Source organism: Coregonus lavaretus (assembly GCF_964263955.1).
Source record: "Coregonus lavaretus genome assembly, contig: HAP1_SCAFFOLD_190, whole genome shotgun sequence".
Taxonomy (NCBI): domain Eukaryota; kingdom Metazoa; phylum Chordata; class Actinopteri; order Salmoniformes; family Salmonidae; genus Coregonus; species Coregonus lavaretus.
Window position 1 is genome coordinate 164,499 of NW_028164603.1, and position 24,444 is coordinate 188,942.

The 24,444-nt window shown below is 44.1% G+C and overlaps 1 protein-coding gene across 1 annotated transcript in view; it reads left to right on the forward strand.

Moving 5' to 3' along the window:
- The window catches only part of LOC311116859 (protein MIX23-like), a 45,230-nt gene extending 24,596 nt beyond the window's left edge, over window positions 1–20,634 (forward strand). Inside the window, exons 3-5 of the mRNA XM_084191890.1 lie at window positions 1,285–1,431; window positions 12,129–12,188; window positions 20,274–20,634. Of these exons, the coding sequence (XP_084048016.1) occupies window positions 1,285–1,431; window positions 12,129–12,188; window positions 20,274–20,324 (258 nt within the window). The 3' untranslated portion in view covers window positions 20,325–20,634. The remainder of the gene's footprint in view (window positions 1–1,284; window positions 1,432–12,128; window positions 12,189–20,273) is intronic.
- Window positions 20,635–24,444: the final 3,810 nt, after the last annotated feature.

The following is a 24,444-nucleotide window of genomic DNA, read 5'->3' on the forward strand; positions in this document are numbered from 1 at the left end:
AAATACACAGAACCAGAAGGTTACCAGTCTGGGACCTGTGGTGCCACCTCTGCTATAAATACAGAAGGTTACCAGTCGGTTTACCCTGGCCAGAGGGGACAGGACACTTTGGCTGTAGCAGCTGTGGTTGTGATCAGACTGAAACATCATCTCGTTTTCATCACATACAGCATGTCAGATCGATAATGTTTAGTGTTTAGGCTGCTGCAACATTTCTGTCAAGAGTTTTTGCTTGTCTGTTGGGAGTGAGGTATTTCATTAGGATCCCCATAAGCTGTTGCCAAGGCAGCAGCTACTCTTCCTGTAGCCCAAAGGCAGGCAGATGGCGATATTGAGTTGTTTCATCTTAGTCTAAAGCCATTGTATGCAGCCGTATCCCCCGTTGACCGGTTCATACAGAACATTCTGGGGGGGGGGAGAATATGCATTCTTTCTTTATGAAACACCATTTTCCACCACCATGCTAGAGTGGCTAATGCCTAGGAATGCTAGTCCGGATGTTACATATCGCGTTCAGCCAATCAGATTGCAGTAGTCTGTTTACCCCTGGTTGAATGCGGGACGCTACATCAGAAAGTAGCATTAGCCACTCCAGCATGGTGGTGGAAAAGGGTGTTTCATAAAGAAAGTATGCATATTTTCCCTGTTTATTTCCCCCGTCTTCTCGCCATTAAATCAAGTTAACGATGAAATCGACGCGTTTGTTTTATGTACGAATCGGTCAACGGGGGATACGAGTGTATAGCCAGCTGCATACAATGGCTTTGGACGGAAAGATATGGCCATCTGGCGGCCTTTGGGATACTCTTCCTGAAGTGTTATTATTACGTTTGCTAAATAAATACCGGAGGTATGTAGAGAGCGCGCTTTGCTAGACGACATGCCTTGTGGCCGCCCCAAGCCACCTCTGATTTCCGTGAGTCTAATTGGTCAAGGCTCACACAGAACCTGCAGCACTCCGCTATGAAGGACAGATCAATTGTGCCGAGTTGACATGAAGCAAATCAGTCAAAAAACGTTGTCCCTCTTTACACTTTTGTGTCAGTATTTCCATTCAACCAAATAAAGTGGTGGGCGCTGCCCCACCTGATTTGAAAAGTGCTGGGACAAATGCCAGCTGGCCACACGTTTTCCTGCAGCCCTGCTTGAGTGTATACATTCAAACTGTTTATAAATGACAGCTAGCTCTAAGTGGACTCACCAGGTTAGACTGGCTCAGTAATCCTGTGTTATTGTCTTTGTGTGGTGTGGTGGTGTGGTTGTGTTGTGGTGTGCGTGTTGCAGCTGATGGAGGCCCACCTGAGCAGAGACCGAGCCATTAAGACGTGTATAGGCCAGACCTCTGAGGTGGTGGACCAGCTGAGAGAGCAGAGGGCCAAGGACGGAGACAACATGACAACCATCAAACTACTCAGGAAGGAACAGACCAAGGTAATACATTACCTATACTACACTATGATCCACACCACACTGCACCAAGGTAATACATTACCTATACTACACTATGATCCACACCACACTGCACCAAGGTAATACATTACCTATACTACACTATGATCCACACCACACTGCACCAAGGTAATGTTCCTGTTTGAGTTTCTGCCTATAGGAAGGGAGGAACAAAATGGAGTCATGATCTGATTTGCCAAAGGGAGGGCAGGGGAGGGCCTTGTAGCCATCCCGGAATGGGGAGTAGCAGTGGTCGAGCGTTTTAGCAGCGAGAGTAATACAGTCAGTGTTGATAGAACTTCGGTAGCGTTTTCCTCAAATTTGCTTTGTTAAAATCCTCAGCTACAATAAATGCGGCCTCAGGATATGTGGTTTCTAGTTTTCACAAAGTCCAGTGTAGTTCCTTGAGGGTCATTGTGGTATCGGCTTGAGGGGGAATATACACGGCTGGGACTATAACCGAAGAGAATTCTCGTGGGAGGTAATATGGTTGGCATTTGATTGTGAGCTGGTGAACAAACAGACTTGAGTTTCAACTAAACTTAGCTAGCTCATAACTTTAGATAATGTTATGAATAGCTTCAGTACAAGGTGGAGATGGCAAAGATGGCTAGCTATGACCATTAAGTTAGCTATGTAATATTTGGTCATCCTTGGCTTTCAAGAGTGCTGCTAAGAAGACTAGCAAGTTAGCTACCACCGAAAAAGCTAGCAAAGTTAGCTAGCTAGCTTTGGAATTAGTTCTATAGGTAAGTTAGCCCGATGCCAGCTAATCTTTTTAATGTATACCATATAATATAATAATAATATAAGCTACAGAGGACCACATGGTTTAAACCATATAATAATAATAATAATGTAATGGTTTACAACAGTTTCCTGCCAGGTATGTGGTTAGATTACCTGTTACAAAGTCATCTGAGATCATGTTACTATGCTTGGTAGGCTGAACATCTTTTCTGTTGATTTTGGCTAGCCACAAATGCCGTCCACGCTCGCTCAGTTCCTCACCTTTCTTTCCCTCGTGTTATTTTACAGCTGGGATGCTGTAAAAACAGACTCCTGCCTTTTGAAGCATATTGTTTTACTACACCTGTGTACTAATCTATCCATTTGGCCATCTGTTACTGTACTACTGTGATTATCAACAATATGGAGCAACAAACCTATATCCAATACCATGTATATACTACTATATTACACTACACCCCTCCAAGGCTATACCTGTCCTGACCACTGGGGGGTAGCAGACACCAGACAGAATCAGCCAGTTAGCTAATCGGAATACAGTGACAGTGGACACTGAGGGTTTGACACTCGTAAAGCTCATTTAAAAATACTAAAGGCTGATCCAGGAAGACCATGAATAACGGGCACTAGTAGAGAGATATTAGGTTCCAGTGAATACGGTTCAGATACCATTTACATTTACGTCATTTAGCAGACGCTCTTATCCAGAGCGACTTACAAATTGGTGCATTCACCTTATAGCCAGTGGGATAACCACTTTACAATGTTTATTTTTTTGGGGTGGGGTAAGGGGGGGTAGAAGGATTACTTTATCCTATCCCAGGTATTCCTTAAAAAGGTGGGGTTTCAAATGTCTCCGGAAGGAGGTGAGTGACTCCGCTGTCCTGGCGTCGTGAGGGAGCTTGTTCCACCATTGGAGTGCCAGAGCAGCGAAACAGTTTTGACTGGGCTGAGCGGGAACTGTGCTTCCGCAGAGGTAGGGGAGCCATCAGGCCAGAGGTGGATGAACGCAATGCCCTCGTTTGGGTGTAGGGACTGATCAGAGCCTGAAGGTACGGAGGTGCCGTTCCCCTCACAGCTCCGTAGGCAAGCACCATGGTCTTGTAGCAGATGCGAGCTTCAACTGGAAGCCAGTGGAGTGTGCGGAGGAGCGGGGTGACGTGAGAGAACTTGGGAAGGTTGAACACCAGACGGGCTGCGGCATTCTGGATGAGTTGTAGGGGTTTAATGGCACAGGCAGGGAGCCCAGCCAACAGCGAATTGCAGTAATCCAGACGGGAGATGACAAGTGCCTGGATTAGGACCTGTGCCGCTTCCTGTGTAAGGCAGGATCATACTCTCCGAATGTTGTAGAGCATGAACCTACAGGATCGGGTCACCGCCTTGATGTTAGCGGAGAACGACAGGGTGTTGTCCAGGGTCACGCCAAGGCTCTTCGCACTCTGGGAGGAGGACACAACTGAGTTGTCAACCGTGATGGCGAGATCATGGAACGGGCAGTCCTTCCCCGGGAGGAAGAGCAGCTCCGTCTTGCCAAGGTTCAGCTTGAGGTGGTGATCCGTCATCCATACTGATATGTCTGCCAGACATGCAGAGATGCGATTCGCCACCTGGTTATCAGAAGGGGGAAAGGAGAAGATTAGTTGTGTGTCGTCTGAGTAGCAATGATAGGAGAGACCATGTGAGGATATGACAGAGCCAAGTGACTTGGTGTATAGCGAGAATAGGAGAGGGCCTAGAACTGAGCCCTGGGGGACACCAGTGGTGAGAGCACGTGGTGCGGAGACAGCTTCTCGCCACGCCACTTGGTAGGAGCGACCGGTCAGGTAGGACGCAATCCAAGAGTGAGCCGCGCCGGAGATGCCCAGCTCGGAGAGGGTGGAGAGGAGGATCTGATGGTTCACAGTATCAAAGGCAGCAGACAGGTCTAGAAGGACAAGAGCAGAGGAGAGAGAGTTAGCTTTAGCAGTGCGGAGAGCCTCCGTGACACAGAGAAGAGCAGTCTCAGTTGAATGACCAGTCTTGAAACCTGACTGGTTTGGATCAAGAAGGTAATTCTGAGAGAGATAGCAAGAGAGTTGGCTAAAGATGGCACGCTCAAGAGTTTTGGAGAGAAAAGAAAGAAGGGATACTGGTCTGTAGTTGTTGACATCAGAGTGTTGGTTTTTTGAGAAGGGGTGCAACTCTCGCTCACTTGAAGACGGAAGGGACATAGCCAGTGGTCAAGGATGAGTTGATCAGCGAGGTGAGGTAAGGGAGAAGGTCACCGGAGATGGTCTGGAGAAGAGAGGAGGGGATAGGGTCAAGCGGGCAGGTTGTTGGGCGCGGGCAGGTTGTTGGGCGGCTGGCCATCACAAGTCGCAAGATTTTATCTGGAGAGAGAGGGGAGAAAGAAGTCAAAGCATAGGGTAGGGCAGTGTGAGCAGGACCAGCAGTGTCATTTGACTTAACAAACGAGGATCGGATGTCGTCAACCTTCTTTTCAAAATGGTTGACGAAGTCATCCACAGAGAGGGAGGAGGGGGGGAGGGGGAGGAGGATTCAGCAGGGAGGAGAAGGTGGCAAAGAGCTTCCTAGGCTTAGAGGCATATGCTTGGAATTTAGAGTGGTAGAAAGTGGCCATAGCAGCAGAAACAGATGAAGAAAATGTAGAGAGGAGGGATTGAAAAGATGCCAGGTCCGCAGGGAGTCTAGTTCTGTGAGCTCGCAATGAGTCATCAAGCCACAGAGCTGGAGGGGAGGACCGAGCTGGCCGGGAGGATAGGGGACATAGAGAGTCAAAGGATGCAGAAAGGGAGGAGAGGAGGGTTGAGGAGGCAGAATCAGGAGATTGGAGGGAGAAGGATTGAGCAGAGGGAAGAGATGATAGGATGGAAGAGGAGAGAGTAGCGGGAGAGAGAGAGCGAAGGTTGCGACGGCGCATTACCATCTGAGTAGAGGCAGAGTGAGTAGTGTTGGAGGAGAGCGAGAGAGAAAAGGATACAAAGTAGTGGTCGGAGACATGGAGGGGAGTTGCAGTGAGATTAGTAGAAGAACAGCATCTAGTAAAGATGAGGTCAAGCGTATTGCCTGCCTTGTGAGTAGGGGGGGACGGTGAGAGGGTGAGGTCAAAAGAGGAAAGGAGTGGAAAGAAGGAGGCAGAGAGAAATGAGTCAAATGTAGACGTAGGGAGGTTGAAGTCACCCAGAACTGTGAGGGGTGAGCCATCCTCAGGAAAGGAACTTGTCAAGCTCATTGATGAACTCTCCAAGGGAACCTGGAGGGCGATAAATGACAAGGTTGTTAAGCTTGAATGGGCTAGTGACTGTGACAGCATGGAATTCAAATGAGGAGATAGACAGATGGGTCAGGGGAAAAATAGAGAATGTCCACTTGGGAGAGATGAGGATTCCTGTGCCACCACCCCGCTGACCAGATGCTCTCGGGTATGCGAGAACACATGGTCAGACGAGGAGAGAGCAGTAGGAGTAGCAGGATACCACAGGTCTGTCTGGCAAGAACAAGTCCAGATGTCTTCAGAAAGGTTTATTTCAGATGTAAGGGTTCCCCACTCCACACTCCTCGTATTGACAGTGGAAATGGAAGTGGTTCTATGGGAAAGAATAGAAATACTAACCATGAGTACAGCAGGTATACCTGTGGACAGGCTTCCATATGAATATACCTGTGGAGGTATACCTGTGGACAGGCTTCCATATGAATATACCTGTGGAGGTATACCTGTGGACAGGCTTCCATATGAATATACCTGTGGACAGGCTTCCATATGAATATACCTGTGGTCAGGCTTCCATATGAATATACCTGTGGTCAGGCTTCCATATGAATATATCTCTGGAGGTATACCTGTGGACAGGCTTCCATATGAATATACCTGTGGAGGTATACCTGTGGACAGGCTTCCATATGAATATACCTGTGGATAGGCTTCCATATGAATATACCTGTGGTCAGGCTTCCATATGAATATACCTGTGGTCAGGCTTCCATATGAATATACCTGTGGAGGTATACCTGTGGACAGGCTTCCATATGAATATACCTGTGGAGGTATACCTGTGGACAGGCTTCCATATGAATATACCTGTGGAGGTATACCTGTGGACAGGCTTCCATATGAATATACCTGTGGAGGTATACCTGTGGATAGGCTTCCATATGAATATACCTGTGGAGGTATACCTGTGGATAGGCTTCCATATGAATATACCTCTGGATAGGCTTCCATATGAATATACCTGTGGACAGGCTTCCATATGAATATACCTGTGGATAGGCTTCCATATGAATATACCTGTGGAGGTATACCTGTGGATAGGCTTCCATATGAATATACCTGTGGATAGGCTTCCATATGAATATACCTGTGGATAGGCTTCCATATGAATATACCTGTGGACAGGCTTCCATATGAATATACCTGTGGACAGGCTTCCATATGAATATACCTGTGGATAGGCTTCCATATGAATATACCTGTGGACAGGCTTCCATATGAATATACCTGTGGATAGGCTTCCATATGAATATACCTGTGGATAGGCTTCCATATGAATATACCTGTGGACAGGCTTCCATATGAATATACCTGTGGAGGTATACCTGTGGACAGGCTTCCATATGAATATACCTGTGGTCAGGCTTCCATATGAATATACCTTTGGACAGGCTTCCATATGAATATACCTGTGGAGGTATACCTGTGGATAGGCTTCCATATGAATATACCTGTGGAGGTAGACCTGTGGATAGGCTTCCATATGAATATACCTGTGGAGGTATACCTGTGGATAGGCTTCCATATGAATATACCTGTGGATAGGCTTCCATATGAATATACCTGTGGATAGGCTTCCATATGAATATACCTGTGGAGGTATACCTGTGGATAGGCTTCCATATGAATATACCTGTGGCGGTATACCTGTGGATAGGCTTCCATATGAATATACCTGTGGAGGTATACCTGTGGACAGGCTTCCATATGAATATAACTGTGATCAGGCTTCCATGTGAATATACCTGTGGAGGTATACCTGTGGATAGGCTTCCATATGAATATACCTGTGGAGGTATACCTGTGGACAGGCTTCCATATGAATATACCTGTGGTCAGGCTTCCATATGAATATACCTGTGGAGGTATACCTGTGGAAGTGTACCTGTGGAAGGCTTCCATATGAATATACCTGTGGAGGTATACCTGTGGATAGGCTTCCATATGAATATACCTGTGGATAGGCTTCCATATGAATATACCTGTGGATAGGCTTCCATATGAATATACCTGTGGATAGCCTTCCATATGAATATACCTGTGGATAGGCTTCCATATGAATATACCTGTGGATAGGCTTCCATATGAATATACCTGTGGAGGTATACCTGTGGACAGGCTTCCATATGAATATACCTGTGGAGGTATACCTGTGGACAGGCTTCCATATGAATATACCTGTGGAGGTGTACCTGTGGACAGGCTTCCATATGAATATACCTGTGGAGGTATACCTGTGGACAGGCTTCCATATGAATATACCTGTGGCGGTATACCTGTGGATAGGCTTCCATATGAATATACCTGTGATCAGGCTTCCATGTGAATATACCTGTGGAGGTATACCTGTGGACAGGCTTCCATATGAATATACCTGTGGAGGTATACCTGTGGATAGGCTTCCATATGAATATACCTGTGGACAGGCTTCCATATGAATATACCTGTGGATAGGCTTCCATATGAATATACCTGTGGAGGTATACCTGTGGATAGGCTTCCATATGCATATACCTGTGGTCAGGCTTCCATATGAATATACCTTTGGACAGGCTTCCATATGAATATACCTGTGGAGGTATACCTGTGGATAGGCTTCCATATGAATATACCTGTGGACAGGCTTCCATATGAATATACCTGTGGATAGGCTTCCATATGAATATACCTGTGGAGGTATACCTGTGGATAGGCTTCCATATGCATATACCTGTGGATAGGCTTCCATATGAATATACCTGTGGATAGGCTTCCATATGAATATACCTGTGGACAGGCTTCCATATGAATATACCTGTGGAGTTATACCTGTGGACAGGCTTCCATATGAATATACCTGTGGCGGTATACCTGTGGATAGGCTTCCATATGAATATACCTGTGATCAGGCTTCCATGTGAATATACCTGTGGAGGTATACCTGTGGACAGGCTTCCATATGAATATACCTGTGGAGGTATACCTGTGGACAGGCTTCCATATGAATATACCTGTGGTCAGGCTTCCATATGAATATACCTGTGGAGGTATACCTGTGGAAGTGTACCTGTGGAAGTATACCTGTGGAAGTGTACCTGTGGTCCTCTGTAGCTCAGCTGGTAGAGCATGGCGCTTGTAACGCCAAGGTAGTGGGTTCGATCCCCGGGACCACCCATACACAAAGAAATGTATGCACGCATGACTGTAAGTCGCTTTGGATAAAAGCGTCTGCTAAATGGCATATTATTATTATTATTATTATTATTATTATTATTATTAAGGCTTCCATATGAATATACCTGTGGAGGTATACCTGTGGACAGGCTTCCATATGAATTTACATTTACATTTACGTCATTTAGCAGACGCTCTTATCCAGAGCGACTTACAAATAGGTGCATTCACCTTATAGCCAGTGGGATAACCACTTTACAATGTTTTTATTTATTTTTTATTTTGGGGGTGGGGGGGTGGGTTGGAGTAAAGGGGGGGGGGTAGAAGGATTACTTTATACTATCCCAGGTATTCATTAAAGAGGTGGGGTTTCAAATGTCTCCGGAAGGTGGTGAGTGACTCCGCTGTCCTGGCGTCGTGAGGGAGCTTGTTCCACCATTGGGGTGCCAGAGCAGCGAACAGTTTTGACTGGGCTGAGCGGGAACTGTGCTTCCGTAGAGGTAGGGGGGCCAGCAGGCCAGAGGTGGATGAACGCAGTGCCCTCGTTTGGGTGTAGGGACTGATCAGAGCCTGAAGGTACGGAGGTGCCGTTCCCCTCACAGCTCCATAGGCAAGCACCATGGTCTTGTAACGGATGCGAGCTTCAACTGGAAGCCAGTGGAGTGTGCGGAGGAGCGGGGTGACATGAGAGAACTTGGGAAGGTTGAACACCAGACGGGCTGTGGCATTCTGGATGAGTTGTAGGGGTTTAATGGCACAGGCAGGGAGCCCAGCCAACAGCGAATTGCAGTAATCCAGACGGGAGATGACAAGTGCCTGGATTAGGACCTGTGCCGCTTCCTGTGTAAGGCAGGGTCGTACTCTCCGAATGTTGTAGAGCATGAACCTACAGGATCGGGTCACCGCCTTGATGTTAGCGGAGAACGACAGGGTGTTGTCCAGGGTCACGCCAAGGCTCTTCGCACTCTGGGAGGAGGACACAACGGAGTTGTCAACCGTGATGGAGGTATACCTGTGGATAGGCTTCCATATGAATATACCTGTGGACAGGCTTCCATATGAATATACCTGTGGAGGTATACCTGTGGACAGGCTTCCATATGAATATACCTGTGGCGGTATACCTGTGGACAGGCTTCCATATGAATATACCTGTGGATAGGCTTCCATATGAATATACCTGTGGATAGGCTTCCATATGAATATACCTGTGGACAGGCTTCCATATGAATATACCTGTGGATAGGCTTCCATATGAATATACCTGTGGATAGCCTTCCATATGAATATACCTGTGGACAGGCTTCCATATGAATATACCTGTGGATAGGCTTCCATATGAATATACCTGTGGATAGGCTTCCATATGAATATACCTGTGGATAGGCTTCCATATGAATATACCTGTGGAGGTATACCTGTGGATAGGCTTCCATATGAATATACCTGTGGCGGTATACCTGTGGACAGGCTTCCATATGAATATACCTGTGGATAGGCTTCCATATGAATATACCTGTGGACAGGCTTCCATATGAATATACCTGTGGATAGGCTTCCATATGAATATACCTGTGGACAGGCTTCCATATGAATATACCTGTGGAGGTATACCTGTGGACAGGCTTCCATATGAATATACCTGTGGAGGTGTACCTGTGGACAGGCTTCCATATGAATATACCTGTGGAGGTATACCTGTGGACAGGCTTCCATATGAATATACCTGTGGCGGTATACCTGTGGACAGGCTTCCATATGAATATACCTGTGGAGGTGTACCTGTGGACAGGCTTCCATATGAATATACCTGTGGAGGTATACCTGTGGACAGGCTTCCATATGAATATACCTGTGGCGGTATACCTGTGGACAGGCTTCCATATGAATATACCTGTGGATAGGCTTCCATATGAATATACCTGTGGATAGGCTTCCATATGAATATACCTGTGGACAGGCTTCCATATGAATATACCTGTGGACAGGCTTCCATATGAATATACCTGTGGAGGTATACCTGTGGACAGGCTTCCATATGAATATACCTGTGGAGGTGTACCTGTGGACAGGCTTCCATATGAATATACCTGTGGAGGTATACCTGTGGACAGGCTTCCATATGAATATACCTGTGGAGGTGTACCTGTGGACAGGCTTCCATATGAATATACCTGTGGACAGGCTTCCATATGAATATACCTGTGGACAGGCTTCCATATGAATATACCTGTGGAGGTGTACCTGTGGACAGGCTTCCATATGAATATACCTGTGGACAGGCTTCCATATGAATATACCTGTGGACAGGCTTCCATATGAATATACCTGTGGACAGGCTTCCATATGAATATACCTGTGGCAGGTAAAGGTCAAAGCCATAGGTAGAGGAATCCACTTACAGGACAAAGACCCAATTACTTGTCAGCAGTATGATAACTGCAAAGCAAACGTGATTGGGATGTAACCATGGTCTGCATGTAACCATGGTCTGCATGTACACGAGACCACGACTAACATGGAAAAGTAACTGTGCCGTGAGGAAAAACACAGGCTAAATGAGGCTACATGCTACAGACAGTACACGGTAGTATGAGGCTTCACAAAGGTTATACATGTCCATAAACATGGCTAGGAACTTAACCATACAGTATGAACAGAATAATATATATCCTAAACGAGGAATGTGTCACACAGCATAAATGAGCTAGCATGGCTGGCTAACATCTTGGCTAGAAATAGCATCAGGCACATGGAAAAGGAAAATAGTTTCAACATTTATTAACATGGTAAATAACTAGGCAGCCTTAACAACGAAGTATTGGCCTAAAGAAGCAATAACATGTACAGTACTTACACTACGATGCACTAAAACACAGGTCAAATACGATGCACTGAAACACAGGTCAAATACGATGCACTGAAACACAGGTCAAATACGATGCACTGAAACACAGGTCAAATACGATGCACTGAAACACAGGTCAAATACGATGCACTGAAACACAGGTCAAATACGATGCACTGAAACACAGGTCAAATACGATGCACTGAAACACAGGTCAAATACGATGCACTGAAACACAGGTCAAATACGATGCACTGAAACACAGGTCAAATACGATGCACTGAAACACAGGTCAAATACGATGCACTGAATCACAGGTCAAATACAGATCTAGAGAAACAGTCCATTCTGACTGTAATCTCACTCTGACGGCAGCGGGTTCAGTGAGGTGAACGGGGAATTGCGAACTTTGATTGGCTGATACAAGTGTGATGACTTGTAGGTACATCTAATGAGGAATTACGGCGTGTTGGGCAGGTAGAACAAACTACCAGTTGAAGGATAGTGAATCTGCTCCCAAAGAGCTGCATTTCTAACACTAATCCTCCATAGTCTCCAGGTTTCTGTTGGTGGCAGTATTTGACTGGATTAGAGGCAGTGTTCAGTGTTAACTTCTTGTAGTGATATGAGTGTTTGTCTTTTCTCCTCCAGTTAAAACTCATGCGATCAGAGCTGAATGTTGAAGAGGTTGTTAATGACAGGAGTCTGAAGGTAAGAACATCACTCTGACCTCATGGTATTTTTGACCTCTGACCTCATGGCCAGTTTGAACTGTCACCTCATGGTTTAACCTCTCAAACACACTCACACATACATACCCCACAAGACATGCCACCAGAGGTCTCTTCACAGTCCCCAAGTCCAGTTAGTTAGATAGTTATGCACGCTCAAGTTCTGTTTTTTTGTCTTATTTCTTGTTTCACAAAAAATATATTTTGCATCTTCCAAGTGGGAGGCATGCTGGGTAAATCAAATGACACAACCCCCCCAAAATCTATTTTAATTCCAGGTTGTAAGGCAACAAAATAGGAAAAACGCCAAGGGGGGTGAATACTTTCGCAAGCCACTGTACATGTTGTATTGTAGATGTTGAGTAGTGTGTAATAATGTGTTGTATTGTAGATACAATGCTTTCGGAAAGTATTCAGACCCCTTGACCTTTTCCCACATTGTTACGTTACAGCCTTATTCTAAAATGGATAAAATGAAAAAAAATATCCTCATCAATCTACACACAATACCCCAGAATGACCCAATACCCCAGAATGACCCAATACCCCAGAATGACCCAATACCCCAGAATGACCCAATACCCCAGAATGACCCAATACCCCATAATGACCCAATACCCCATAATGACCCAATACCCCATAATGACCCAATACCCCAGAATGACCCAGTACCCCAGAATGACCCAGTACCCCATAATGACCCAATACCACAGAATGACAAAGCGAAAACAGGTTTTCATAAATTTTAGCAAATGTATAAAATATAAAAAACATACCTTATTTACACAAGTATTCAGACCCTTTGCCCTGAGACACAAAATCAAGGTGAAGTGTATCCTGTTTCCATTGATCATCCTTGAGATGTTTTTACAACTTGATTGGAGTCCACCTGTGGTAAATTCAATTGATTGGACATGATTTGGAAAGACACAACCGTCTATATAATGTCCCACAGTTGACAGTGCATGTCAGAGCAAAAACCAAGCCATGAGGTCGAAGGAATTGTCTGTAGCGCTCCGAGACAGGATTGTGTTGAGGCACAGATCTGGGGAAGGGTACCAAAAAATGTCTGCAGCATTGAAGGTCCCCAAGAACACAGTGGCCTCCATCATTCTTAAATGGAAGAAGTTTGGAACCACCAAGACTCTTCCTAGAGCTGGCCGCCCGGCCAAACTGAGCAATCGGGGGAGAAGGGCCTTGGTCAGGGAGGTGATGGTCACTCTGACAGAGCTCTAGAGTTCCTCTGTGGAGATGGGAGAACCTTCCAGAAAGACAACCATCTCTGCAGCACTCCACCAATCAGGCCTTTATGGTAGAGTGGCCAGACGGAAGCCACTCCTCAGTAAAAGGCACATGACAGCCCGCTTGGAGTTTGCCAAAAAGGCACCTAAAGACTCTCAGACCATGATAAACAAGATTCTCTGGTCTGATGAAACCAAGCTTGAACTCTTTGGCCTGAATGCCAAGCGTCACGTCTGGAGGAAACCTGGCACCATCCCTACAGTGAAGCATGGTGGTGGCAGCATCATGCTGTGGGGATGTTTTTCAGCGGCAGGGACCCGAGAGACTAGTCAGGATCGGGGCAAAGATGAACGGAGCAAAGTACAGAGAGATCCTTGATGAAAACCTGCTCCAGAGCACTCAGGACCTCAGACTGGGGCGAAGGTTCACCTTCCAACAGGACAATGACCCTAAGCACACAGCCAAGACAACGCAGGAGTGGCTTCGGGACAAGTCTCTGAATGTCATTGAGTGGCCCAGCCAGAGCCCGGAATTGAACCCGATCGAACATCTCTGGCGAGAACTGAAAATAGCTGTGCAGCGACGCTCCCCATCCAACCTAACAGAGCTTGAGAGGATCTGCAGAGAAGAATGGGAGAAACTCCCCTAATACAGGTGTGCCAAGCTTGTAGCGTCATACCCAAGAAGACTCAAGGCTGTAATCGCTGCCAAAGGTGCTTCAACAAAGTACTGAGTAAAGGGTCTGAATACTTTTTTATATATGATATTTAAGTTTTTAAATAATATTTGCAAAAATTACTAAACCTGTTTTTGCTTTGTCATTATGGGGTAATGTGTGTAGATTGAGGGGGAAAAATTAATTTAATCAATTTTAGAATAAGGCTGTACCCTCACAAAATGTGGAAAAAGTCAAGGGGTCTCAATACTTTCCGAAGGCACTGTATGTAGTGAAAGAGTAGTGGTGTAATAATGTGTTGTAATAATGTGTTGTATTGTAGATATGTAGTGGTGTAATAATGTGTTGTATTGTATATATGTAGTGGTAGAGTAGTGGTGTAATAATGTGTTATATTGTAGATATGTAGTGGTAGAGTAGTGGTGTAATAATGTGTTGTATTGTAGATATGTAGTGGTGTAATAATGTGTTGTATTGTAGATATGTAGTGGTAGAGTAGTGGTGTAATAATGTGTTGTATTGTAGATATGTAGTGGTTGAGTAGTGGTGTAATAATGTGTTGTATTGTAGATATGTAGTGGTGTAATAATGTGTTGTATTGTAGATATGTAGTAGTGTAATAATGTGTTATATTGTAGATATGTAGTGGTAGAGTAGTGGTGTAATAATGTGTTGTATTGTAGATATGTAGTGGTAGAGTAGTGGTGTAATAATGTGTTATATTGTAGATATGTAGTGGTGTAATAATGTGTTGTATTGTAGATATGTAGTGGTGTAATAATGTGTTGTATTGTAGATATGTAGTGGTAGAGTAGTGGTGTAATAATGTGTTGTATTGTAGATATGTAGTGGTGTAATAATGTGTTGTATTGTAGATATGTAGTGGTAGAGTAGTGGTGTAATAATGTGTTGTATTGTAGATATGTAGTGGTGTAATAATGTGTTGTATTGTAGATATGTAGTGGTGTAATAATGTGTTGTATTGTAGATATGTAGTGGTAGAGTAGTGGTGTAATAATGTGTTGTATTGTAGATATGTAGTGGTGTAATAATGTGTTGTATTGTAGATATGTAGTGGTGTAATAATGTGTTATATTGTAGATATGTAGTGGTAGAGTAGTGGTGTAATAATGTGTTGTATTGTAGATATGTAGTGGTGTAATAATGTGTTGTATTGTAGATATGTAGTGGTAGAGTAGTGGTGTAATAATGTGTTGTATTGTAGATATGTAGTGGTGTAATAATGTGTTGTATTGTAGATATGTAGTGGTAGAGTAGTGGTGTAATAATGTGTTGTATTGTAGATATGTAGTGGTGTAATAATGTGTTGTATTGTAGATATGTAGTGGTGTAATAATGTGTTGTATTGTAGATATGTAGTGGTAGAGTAGTGGTGTAATAATGTGTTGTATTGTAGATATGTAGTGGTGTAATAATGTGTTGTATTGTAGATATGTAGTGGTGTAATAATGTGTTATATTGTAGATATGTAGTGGTAGAGTAGTGGTGTAATAATGTGTTGTATTGTAGATATGTAGTGGTGTAATAATGTGTTGTATTGTAGATATGTAGTGGTAGAGTAGTGGTGTAATAATGTGTTGTATTGTAGATATGTAGTGGTGTAATAATGTGTTGTATTGTAGATATGTAGTGGTAGAGTAGTGGTGTAATAATGTGTTGTATTGTAGATATGTAGTGGTGTAATAATGTGTTGTATTGTAGATATGTAGTGGTGTAATAATGTGTTATATTGTAGATATGTAGTGGTAGAGTAGTGGTGTAATAATGTGTTGTATTGTAGATATGTAGTGGTGTAATAATGTGTTGTATTGTAGATATGTAGTGGTGTAATAATGTGTTGTATTGTAGATATGTAGTGGTAGAGTAGTGGTGTAATAATGTGTTGTATTGTAGATATGTAGTGGTGTAATAATGTGTTGTATTGTAGATATGTAGTGGTGTAATAATGTGTTGTATTGTAGATATGTAGTGGTAGAGTAGTGGTGTAATAATGTGTTGTATTGTAGATATGTAGTGGTGTAATAATGTGTTGTATTGTAGATATGTAGTGGTAGAGTAGTGGTGTAATAATGTGTTGTATTGTAGATATGTAGTGGTGTAATAATGTGTTGTATTGTAGATATGTAGTGGTGTAATAATGTGTTGTATTGTAGATATGTAGTGGTGTAATAATGTGTTGTATTGTAGATATGTAGTGGTGTAATAATGTGTTGTATTGTAGATATGTAGTGGTAGAGTAGTGGTGTAATAATGTGTTGTATTGTAGATATGTAGTGGTGTAATAATGTGTTGTATTGTAGATATGTAGTGGTAGAGTAGTGGTGTAATAATGTGTTGTATTGTAGATATGTAGTGGTGTAATAATGTGTTGTATTGTAGATATGTAGTGGTGTAATAATGTGTTGTATTGTAGATATGTAGTGGTAGAGTAGTGGTGTAATAATGTGTTGTATTGTAGATATGTAGTGGTGTAATAATGTGTTGTATTGTAGATATGTAGTGGTAGAGTAGTGGTGTAATAATGTGTTGTATTGTAGATATGTAGTGGTGTAATAATGTGTTGTATTGTAGATATGTAGTGGTGTAATAATGTGTTGTATTGTAGATATGTAGTGGTGTAATAATGTGTTGTATTGTAGATATGTAGTGGTAGAGTAGTGGTGTAATAATGTGTTGTATTGTAGATATGTAGTGGTGTAATAATGTGTTGTATTGTAGATATGTAGTGGTGTAATAATGTGTTGTATTGTAGATATGTAGTGGTGTAATAATGTGTTGTATTGTAGATATGTAGTGGTAGAGTAGTGGTGTAATAATGTGTTGTATTGTAGATATGTAGTGGTGTAATAATGTGTTGTATTGTAGATATGTAGTGGTGTAATAATGTGTTGTATTGTAGATATGTAGTGGTGTAATAATGTGTTGTATTGTAGATATGTAGTGGTGTAATAATGTGTTGTATTGTAGATATGTAGTGGTAGAGTAGTGGTGTAATAATGTGTTGTATTGTAGATATGTAGTGGTGTAATAATGTGTTGTATTGTAGATATGTAGTGGTAGAGTAGTGGTGTAATAATGTGTTGTATTGTAGATATGTAGTGGTGTAATAATGTGTTGTATTGTAGATATGTAGTGGTAGAGTAGTGGTGTAATAATGTGTTGTATTGTAGATATGTAGTGGTGTAATAATGTGTTGTATTGTAGATATGTAGTGGTGTAATAATGTGTTATATTGTAGATATGTAGTGGTAGAGTAGTGGTGTAATAATGTGTTGTATTGTAGATATGTAGTGGTAGAGTAGTGGTGTAATAATGTGTTATATTGTAGATATGTAGTGGTAGAGTAGTGGTGTAATAATGTGTTATATTGTAGATATGTAGTGGTAGAGTAGTGGTGTAATAATGTGTTGTATTGTAGATATGTAGTGGTAGAGTAGTGGTGTAATAATGTGTTGTATTGTAGATATGTAGTGTTGTATTTTAGATATGTAGTGGTGTAATAATGTGTTGTATTGTAGATATGTAGTGGTAGAGTAGTGGTGTAATAATGTGTTGTATTGTAGATATGTAGTGGTGTAATAATGTGTTGTATTGTAGATATGTAGTGGTGTAATAATGTGTTGTATTGTAGATATGTAGTGGTAGAGTAGTGGTGTAATAATGTGTTGTATTGTAGATATGTAGTGGTAGAGTAGTGGTGTAATAATGTGTTGTATTGTAGATATGTAGTGGTGTAATAATGTGTTGTATTGTAGATATGTAGTGGTGTAATAATGTGATGTATTGTAGATATGTAGTGGTAGAGTAGTGGTGTAATAATGTGTTGTATTGTAGATATGTAGTGGTGTAATAATGTGTTGTATTGTAGATATGTAGTGGTGTAATAATGTGTTGTATTGTAGATATGTAGTGGTGTAATAATGTGTTGTATTGTAGATATGTAGTGGTAGAGTAGTGGTGTAATAATGTGTTGTATTGTAGATATGTAGTGGTGTAATAATGTGTTGTATTGTAGATATGTAGTGGTGTAATAATGTGATGTATTGTAGATATGTAGTGGTAGAGTAGTGGTGTAATAATGTGTTGTGTTGTAGATATGTAGTGGTAGAGTAGTGGTGTAATAATGTATAGTAGATAATGTGGTAGAGTAGTTGTGTAATAATATGTTACACCATAATAAACCCCAGGAAGAGTAGCTGCTGCCTTGGCAGGAACTAATGGGGATCCATAATAAACCCCAGGAAGAGTAGCCGCTGCCTTGGCAGGAACTAATGGGGATCCATAATAAACCCCAGGAAGAGTAGCTGCTGCCTTGGCAGGAACTAATGGGGATCCATAATAAACCCCAGGAAGAGTAGCTGCTGCCTTGGCAGGAACTAATGGGGATCCATAATAAACCCCAGGAAGAGTAGCTGCTGCCTTGGCAGGAACTAATGGGGATCCATAATAAACCCCAGGAAGAGTAGCTGCTGCCTTGGCAGGAACTAATGGGGCTCCATAATAAACCCCAGGAAGAGTAGCTGCTGCCTTGGCAGGAACTAATGGGGCTCCATAATAAACCCCAGGAAGAGTAGCTGCTGCCTCGGCAGGAACTAATGGTGATCCATAATAAACCCCAGGAAGAGTAGCTGCTGCCTCGGCAGGAACTAATGGGGATCCATAATAAACCCCAGGAAGAGTAGCCGCTGCCTCGGCAGGAACTAATGGGGATCCATAATAAGCCCCAGGAAGAGTAGCCGCTGCCTCGGCAGGAACTAATGGGGATCCATAATAAACCCCAGGAAGAGTAGCCGCTGCCTCGGCAGGAACTAATGGGGATCCATAATAAACCCCAGGAAGAGTAGCCGCTGCCTCGGCAGGAACTAATGGGGATCCATAATAAACCCCAGGAAGAGTAGCCGCTGCCTTGGCAGGAACTAATGGGGATCCATAATAAACCCCAGGAAGAGTAGCCGCTGCCTTGGCAGGAACTAATGGGGATCCATAATAAACCCCAGGAAGAGTAGCCGCTGCCTTGGCAGGAACTAATGGGGATCCATAATAAACCCCAGGAAGAGTAGCTGCTGCCTTGGCAGGAACTAATGGGGATCCATAATAAACCCCAGGAAGAGTAGCTGCTGCCTCGGCAGGAACTAATGGGGATCCATAATAAACCCCAGGAAGAGTAGCTGCTGCCTCGGCAGGAACTAATGGGGATCCATAATAAACCCCAGGAAGAGTAGCTGCTGCCTCGGCAGGAACTAATGGGGATCCATAATAAGCCCCAGGAAGAGTAGCTGCTGCCTCGGCAGGAACTAATGGGGATCCATAATAAACCCCAGGAAGAGTAGCTGCTGCCTCGGCAGGAACTAATGGGGATCCATAATAAACCCCAGGAAGAGTAGCTGCTGCCTCGGCAGGAACTAATGGGGATCCATAATAAACCCCAGGAAGAGTAGCTGCTGCCTCGGCAGGAACTAATGGGGATCCATAATAAACCCCAGGAAGAGTAGCTGCTGCCTCGGCAGGAACTAATGGGGATCCATAATAAACCCCAGGAAGAGTAGCTGCTGCCTCGGCAGGAACTAATGGGGATCCATAATAAACCCCAGGAAGAGTAGCTGCTGCCTCGGCAGGAACTAATGGGGATCCATAATAAACCCCAGGAAGAGTAGCTGCTGCCTCGGCAGGAACTAATGGGGATCCATAATAAACCCCAGGAAGAGTAGCTGCTGCCTCGGCAGGAACTAATGGGGATCCATAATAAACCCCAGGAAGAGTAGCTGCTGCCTTGGCAGGAACTAATGGGGATCCATAATAAACCCCAGGAAGAGTAGCTGCTGCCTTGGCAGGAACTAATGGGGATCCATCATAAACCCCAGGAAGAGTAGCTGCTGCCTTGGCAGGAACTAATGGGGATCCATAATAAACCCCAGGAAGAGTAGCTGCTGCCTTGGCAGGAACTAATGGGGCTCCATAATAAACCCCAGGAAGAGTAGCTGCTGCCTTGGCAGGAACTAATGGGGATCCATAATAAATACAAATACACTCATAAGATCTCACACACACACTTGCTCTTCAATGACCCTCTCCTGTGCTGTTCTTTAACCCTAACCCTAACCCTCTCCTGTTCTGTTCTTTCCTCAGGTGTTCAGTGAGCGGTGCCGGATCCACTATCCCACCCCTACGGTCAAGTGACTGTCTGAGCTGATCTGACCCACTATCCCCCCCCCCCCTACGGTCAAGTGATTGTCTGAGCTGCTCTGGTGAGAATAACTGCAGGTCCAGGCGGCTGCACCAGAACCAGAACCAGACTGAGTCATACATGGACCTGACGGATCCCTGCCCTCCAGACGACCACACTGTTATTGCGCATGGTGACTGCTGCATTGTGTTGCCACCACCTCTAAGACCACCTGCTGGGGGGTAGGGTTGCCACCACCTCTGTCAAGCAATCTGCTCTGTTTATTTTCATGGCTGTAAAAAACAATAAAGTGTTTTTCCAATAGTCCTCTGGTGCCTCTGACTTAACTGGGAGGGGGGTAGCAGGGGGGTAGCAGGGAGGGGTAGGAGGGGGGTAGCAGGGGGGTAGCAGGGAGGGGTAGAAGGGGGGTAGAAGGGGGGTAGCAGGGGGGTAGGAGGGGGGTAGGAGGGGGGGTAGCAGGGAGGGGTAGGAGGGGGGTAGCAGGGAGGGGTAGCAGGGGGGTAGCAGGGAGGGGTAGGAGGGGGGTAGCAGGGAGGGGTAGGAGGGGGGTAGCAGGGAGGGGTAGGAGGGGGGGTAGCAGGGGGGTAGCAGGGGGGGGTAGCAGGGGGGGTAGCAGGGAGGGGTAGGAGGGGGGTAGCAGGGGGGTAGCAGGGAGGGGTAGGAGGGGGGGTAGCAGGGAGGGGTAGCAGGGGGGTAGGAGGGGGGTAGCAGGGAGGGGTAGCAGGGGGGTAGGAGGGGGGTAGCAGGGAGGGGTAGGAGGGGGGGTAGCAGGGGAGTAGGAGGGGGGTAGCAGGGAGGGGTAACTGACTGCCTACCTTGCTGAGCGCTCCTATTCATTTCAATGAAACCTGGGTGGAACGCTTTAGTTCTGTTTTGTTTGTGTCAGTCAGTGTGTCTGATTTCTGTTTTAGACTGTGTTTATTTAGAAGTGGTTCATCATCCACACCGTGAGTGATGAATGATGTTTAGAGTTCATCAGAGAAGTGTGTCAGCATCACCTGGTTAGCTGACTGTATCCATGGTGACAGACAGCATTCCTCTATCCCCAGATCAAATGACTGGTCAGACCTGGTCTTCATGTACCACAGATTCCTAATGCAAGTATCCTCAAAGCAGCTCCATATGCTTCTCACTTAGGCCTAGATCCAATCAGATGAGGTGTAACTGCAGATCAGATTGATCCAATCAGATCAGGTGTAACTGCAGATCAGATAGATCCAATCAGATCAGGTGTAACTGCAGATCAGATAGATACAATCAGATCAGGTGTAACTGCAGATCAGCTAGATCCAATCAGATCAGGTGTAACTGCATGGGAGATAGATCCAATCAGATCAGGTGTAACTGCTGATCAGATAGATCCAATCAGATGAGGTGTAACTGCTGATCAGATAGATCCAATCAGATGAGGTGTAACTGCATGGGAGATAGATCCAATCAGGTGAGGTGTAACTGCTGATCAGATAGATCCAATCAGATCAGGTGTAACTGCATGGGAGATAGATCCAATCAGATCAGGTGTAACTGCAGATCAGCTAGATCCAATCAGATCAGGTGTAACTGCATGGGAGATAGATCCAATCAGATCAGGTGTAACTGCTGATCAGATAGATCCAATCAGATGAGGTGTAACTGCTGATCAGATAGATCCAATCAGATGAGGTGTAACTGCATGGGAGATAGATCCAATCAGATGAGGTGTAACTGCTGATCAGATAGATCCAATCAGATCAGGTGTAACTGCATGGGAGATAGATCCAATCAGATCAGGTGTAACTGCAGATCAGATAGATCCAATCAGATGAGGTGTAACTGCTGATCAGATAGATCCAATCAGATCAGGTGTAACTGCTGATCAGATAGATCCAATCAGATGAGGTGTAACTGCTGATCAGATAGATCCAATCAGATGAGGTGTAACTGCATGGGAGATAGATCCAATCAGATCAGGTGTAACTGCTGATCAGATAGATCAGATCAGGTGTAACTGCAGATCAGATAGATCCAATCAGATGAGGTGTAACTGCTGATCAGATAGATCCAATCAGATCAGGTGTAACTGCAGATCAGATAGATCCAATCAGATGAGGTGTAACTGCAGATCAGATATATCCAATCAGATGAGGTGTAACTGCTGATCAGATAGATCCAATCAGATCAGGTGTAACTGCATGGGAGATAGATCCAATCAGATCAGGTGTAACTGCAGATCAGATAGATCCAATCAGATGAGGTGTAACTGCTGATCAGATAGATCCAATCAGATCAGGTGTAACTGCATGGGAGATAGATCCAATCAGATCAGGTGTAACTGCAGATCAGATAGATCCAATCAGATGAGGTGTAACTGCTGATCAGATAGATCCAATCAGATCAGGTGTAACTGCATGGGAGATAGATCCAATCAGATCAGGTGTAACTGCAGATCAGATAGATCCAATCAGATGAGGTGTAACTGCTGATCAGATAGATCCAATCAGATCAGGTGTAACTGCTGATCAGATAGATCCAATCAGATCAGGTGTAACTGCATGGGAGCTAGATCCAATCAGATCAGGTGTAACTGCAGATCAGATAGATCCAATCAGATGAGGTGTAACTGCAGATCAGATAGATCCAATCAGATCAGGTGTAACTGCATGGGAGATAGATCCAATCAGATCAGGTGTAACTGCTGATCAGATAGATCCAATCAGATCAGGTGTAACTGCAGATCAGATTGATCCAATCAGATCAGGTGTAACTGCTGATCAGATAGATCCAATCAGATCAGGTGTAACTGCAGATCAGATAGATCCAATCAGATCAGGTGTAACTGCAGATCAGCTACTCTTCATCCTCACTCACCTTCAGTTCAGAAAGACGGTGTAGGCTATAGAAATAATGACTGTCAAATATAAAATCCTTAAACTAAATCATATTTAATTGAGGTTATGATTCGATGTGACATTCCAGTGTAAACAAGGCTGCTTTTCTATAAATAGGACTGTGGAGCCGCTTGTGGATTTGACAGCTTTAATGCAATGTCACCTTTGTCACAGCCAAACCAAGCGCTATGCGGATGTCAGCTAAAGAAGATGTGGTTGACTAGAGTCCTTAGTTCAGAGGAAACAGAAGGCTGATGACAATGCTGGACTGTCGTTTCAGGTGTATTCCCTGTGCTTTAAACCAAATGATACACTGAGCAAAAATTGAAACTCAACATGTAAAGTGTTGGCCCCATGTTTCATGAGCTGAAATAAAATATCCCAGACATTTTCCATATTCATTTTCCATACACTATATATTTACAAAAGTATGTGGACACCAGTTGAAATTAGTGGATTCAGCCTCACCCGTTGCTGACAGGTGTATAAAATCGAGCACACAGCCATGCAATCTCCATAGACAAACATTGGCAGTAGAATGGCCTTACTGAAGAGCTCAGTGACTTTCAACGTGGCACTGTCATAGGATGCCACCTTTCCAACAAGTCAGTTCGTCAGGGACCGCTGAAGTGCGTATCGCGTAAAAATCGTCTGTCCTCGGCTGCAACACTCACTACTGAGTTCCAAACTGCCTCTGGAAGCAACGTCAGCACAATAACTGTTCATCGGGAGCTTCATGAAATGGGTTCCATGGCCGAGCAGCCGCACACAAGCCTAAGGTCACCATGAACAATGCCAAGCGCCGGCTGGAGTGGTGTAAACTCGCCGCCATTGGACTCTGGAGCAGTGGAAACGCTTTCTCTGGAGTGATGAATCAAGCTTCACCATCTGGCAGTCCGATGTACGAATCTGGGTTTGGCGGATGTCAGGAGAACGCTACCTGCCCCAATGCATAGTGCCAACTGTAAAGTTTGGTGGAGGAATAATGGTCTGGGGCTGTTTTTCATGGTTTGATCAAACTGGCTGAGCTTTATTAGAACTAGATCAAACTGGTTGAGCTTTAATAGAACTAGATCAAACTGGTTGAGCTTTATTAGAACTAGATCAAACTGGTTGAGCTTTAATAGAACTAGATCAAACTGGTTAAGCTTTATTAGAACTAGATCAAACTGGCTGAGCTTTATTAGAACTAGATCAAACTGGTTGAGCTTTATTAGAACTAGATCAAACTGGTTGAGCTTTAATA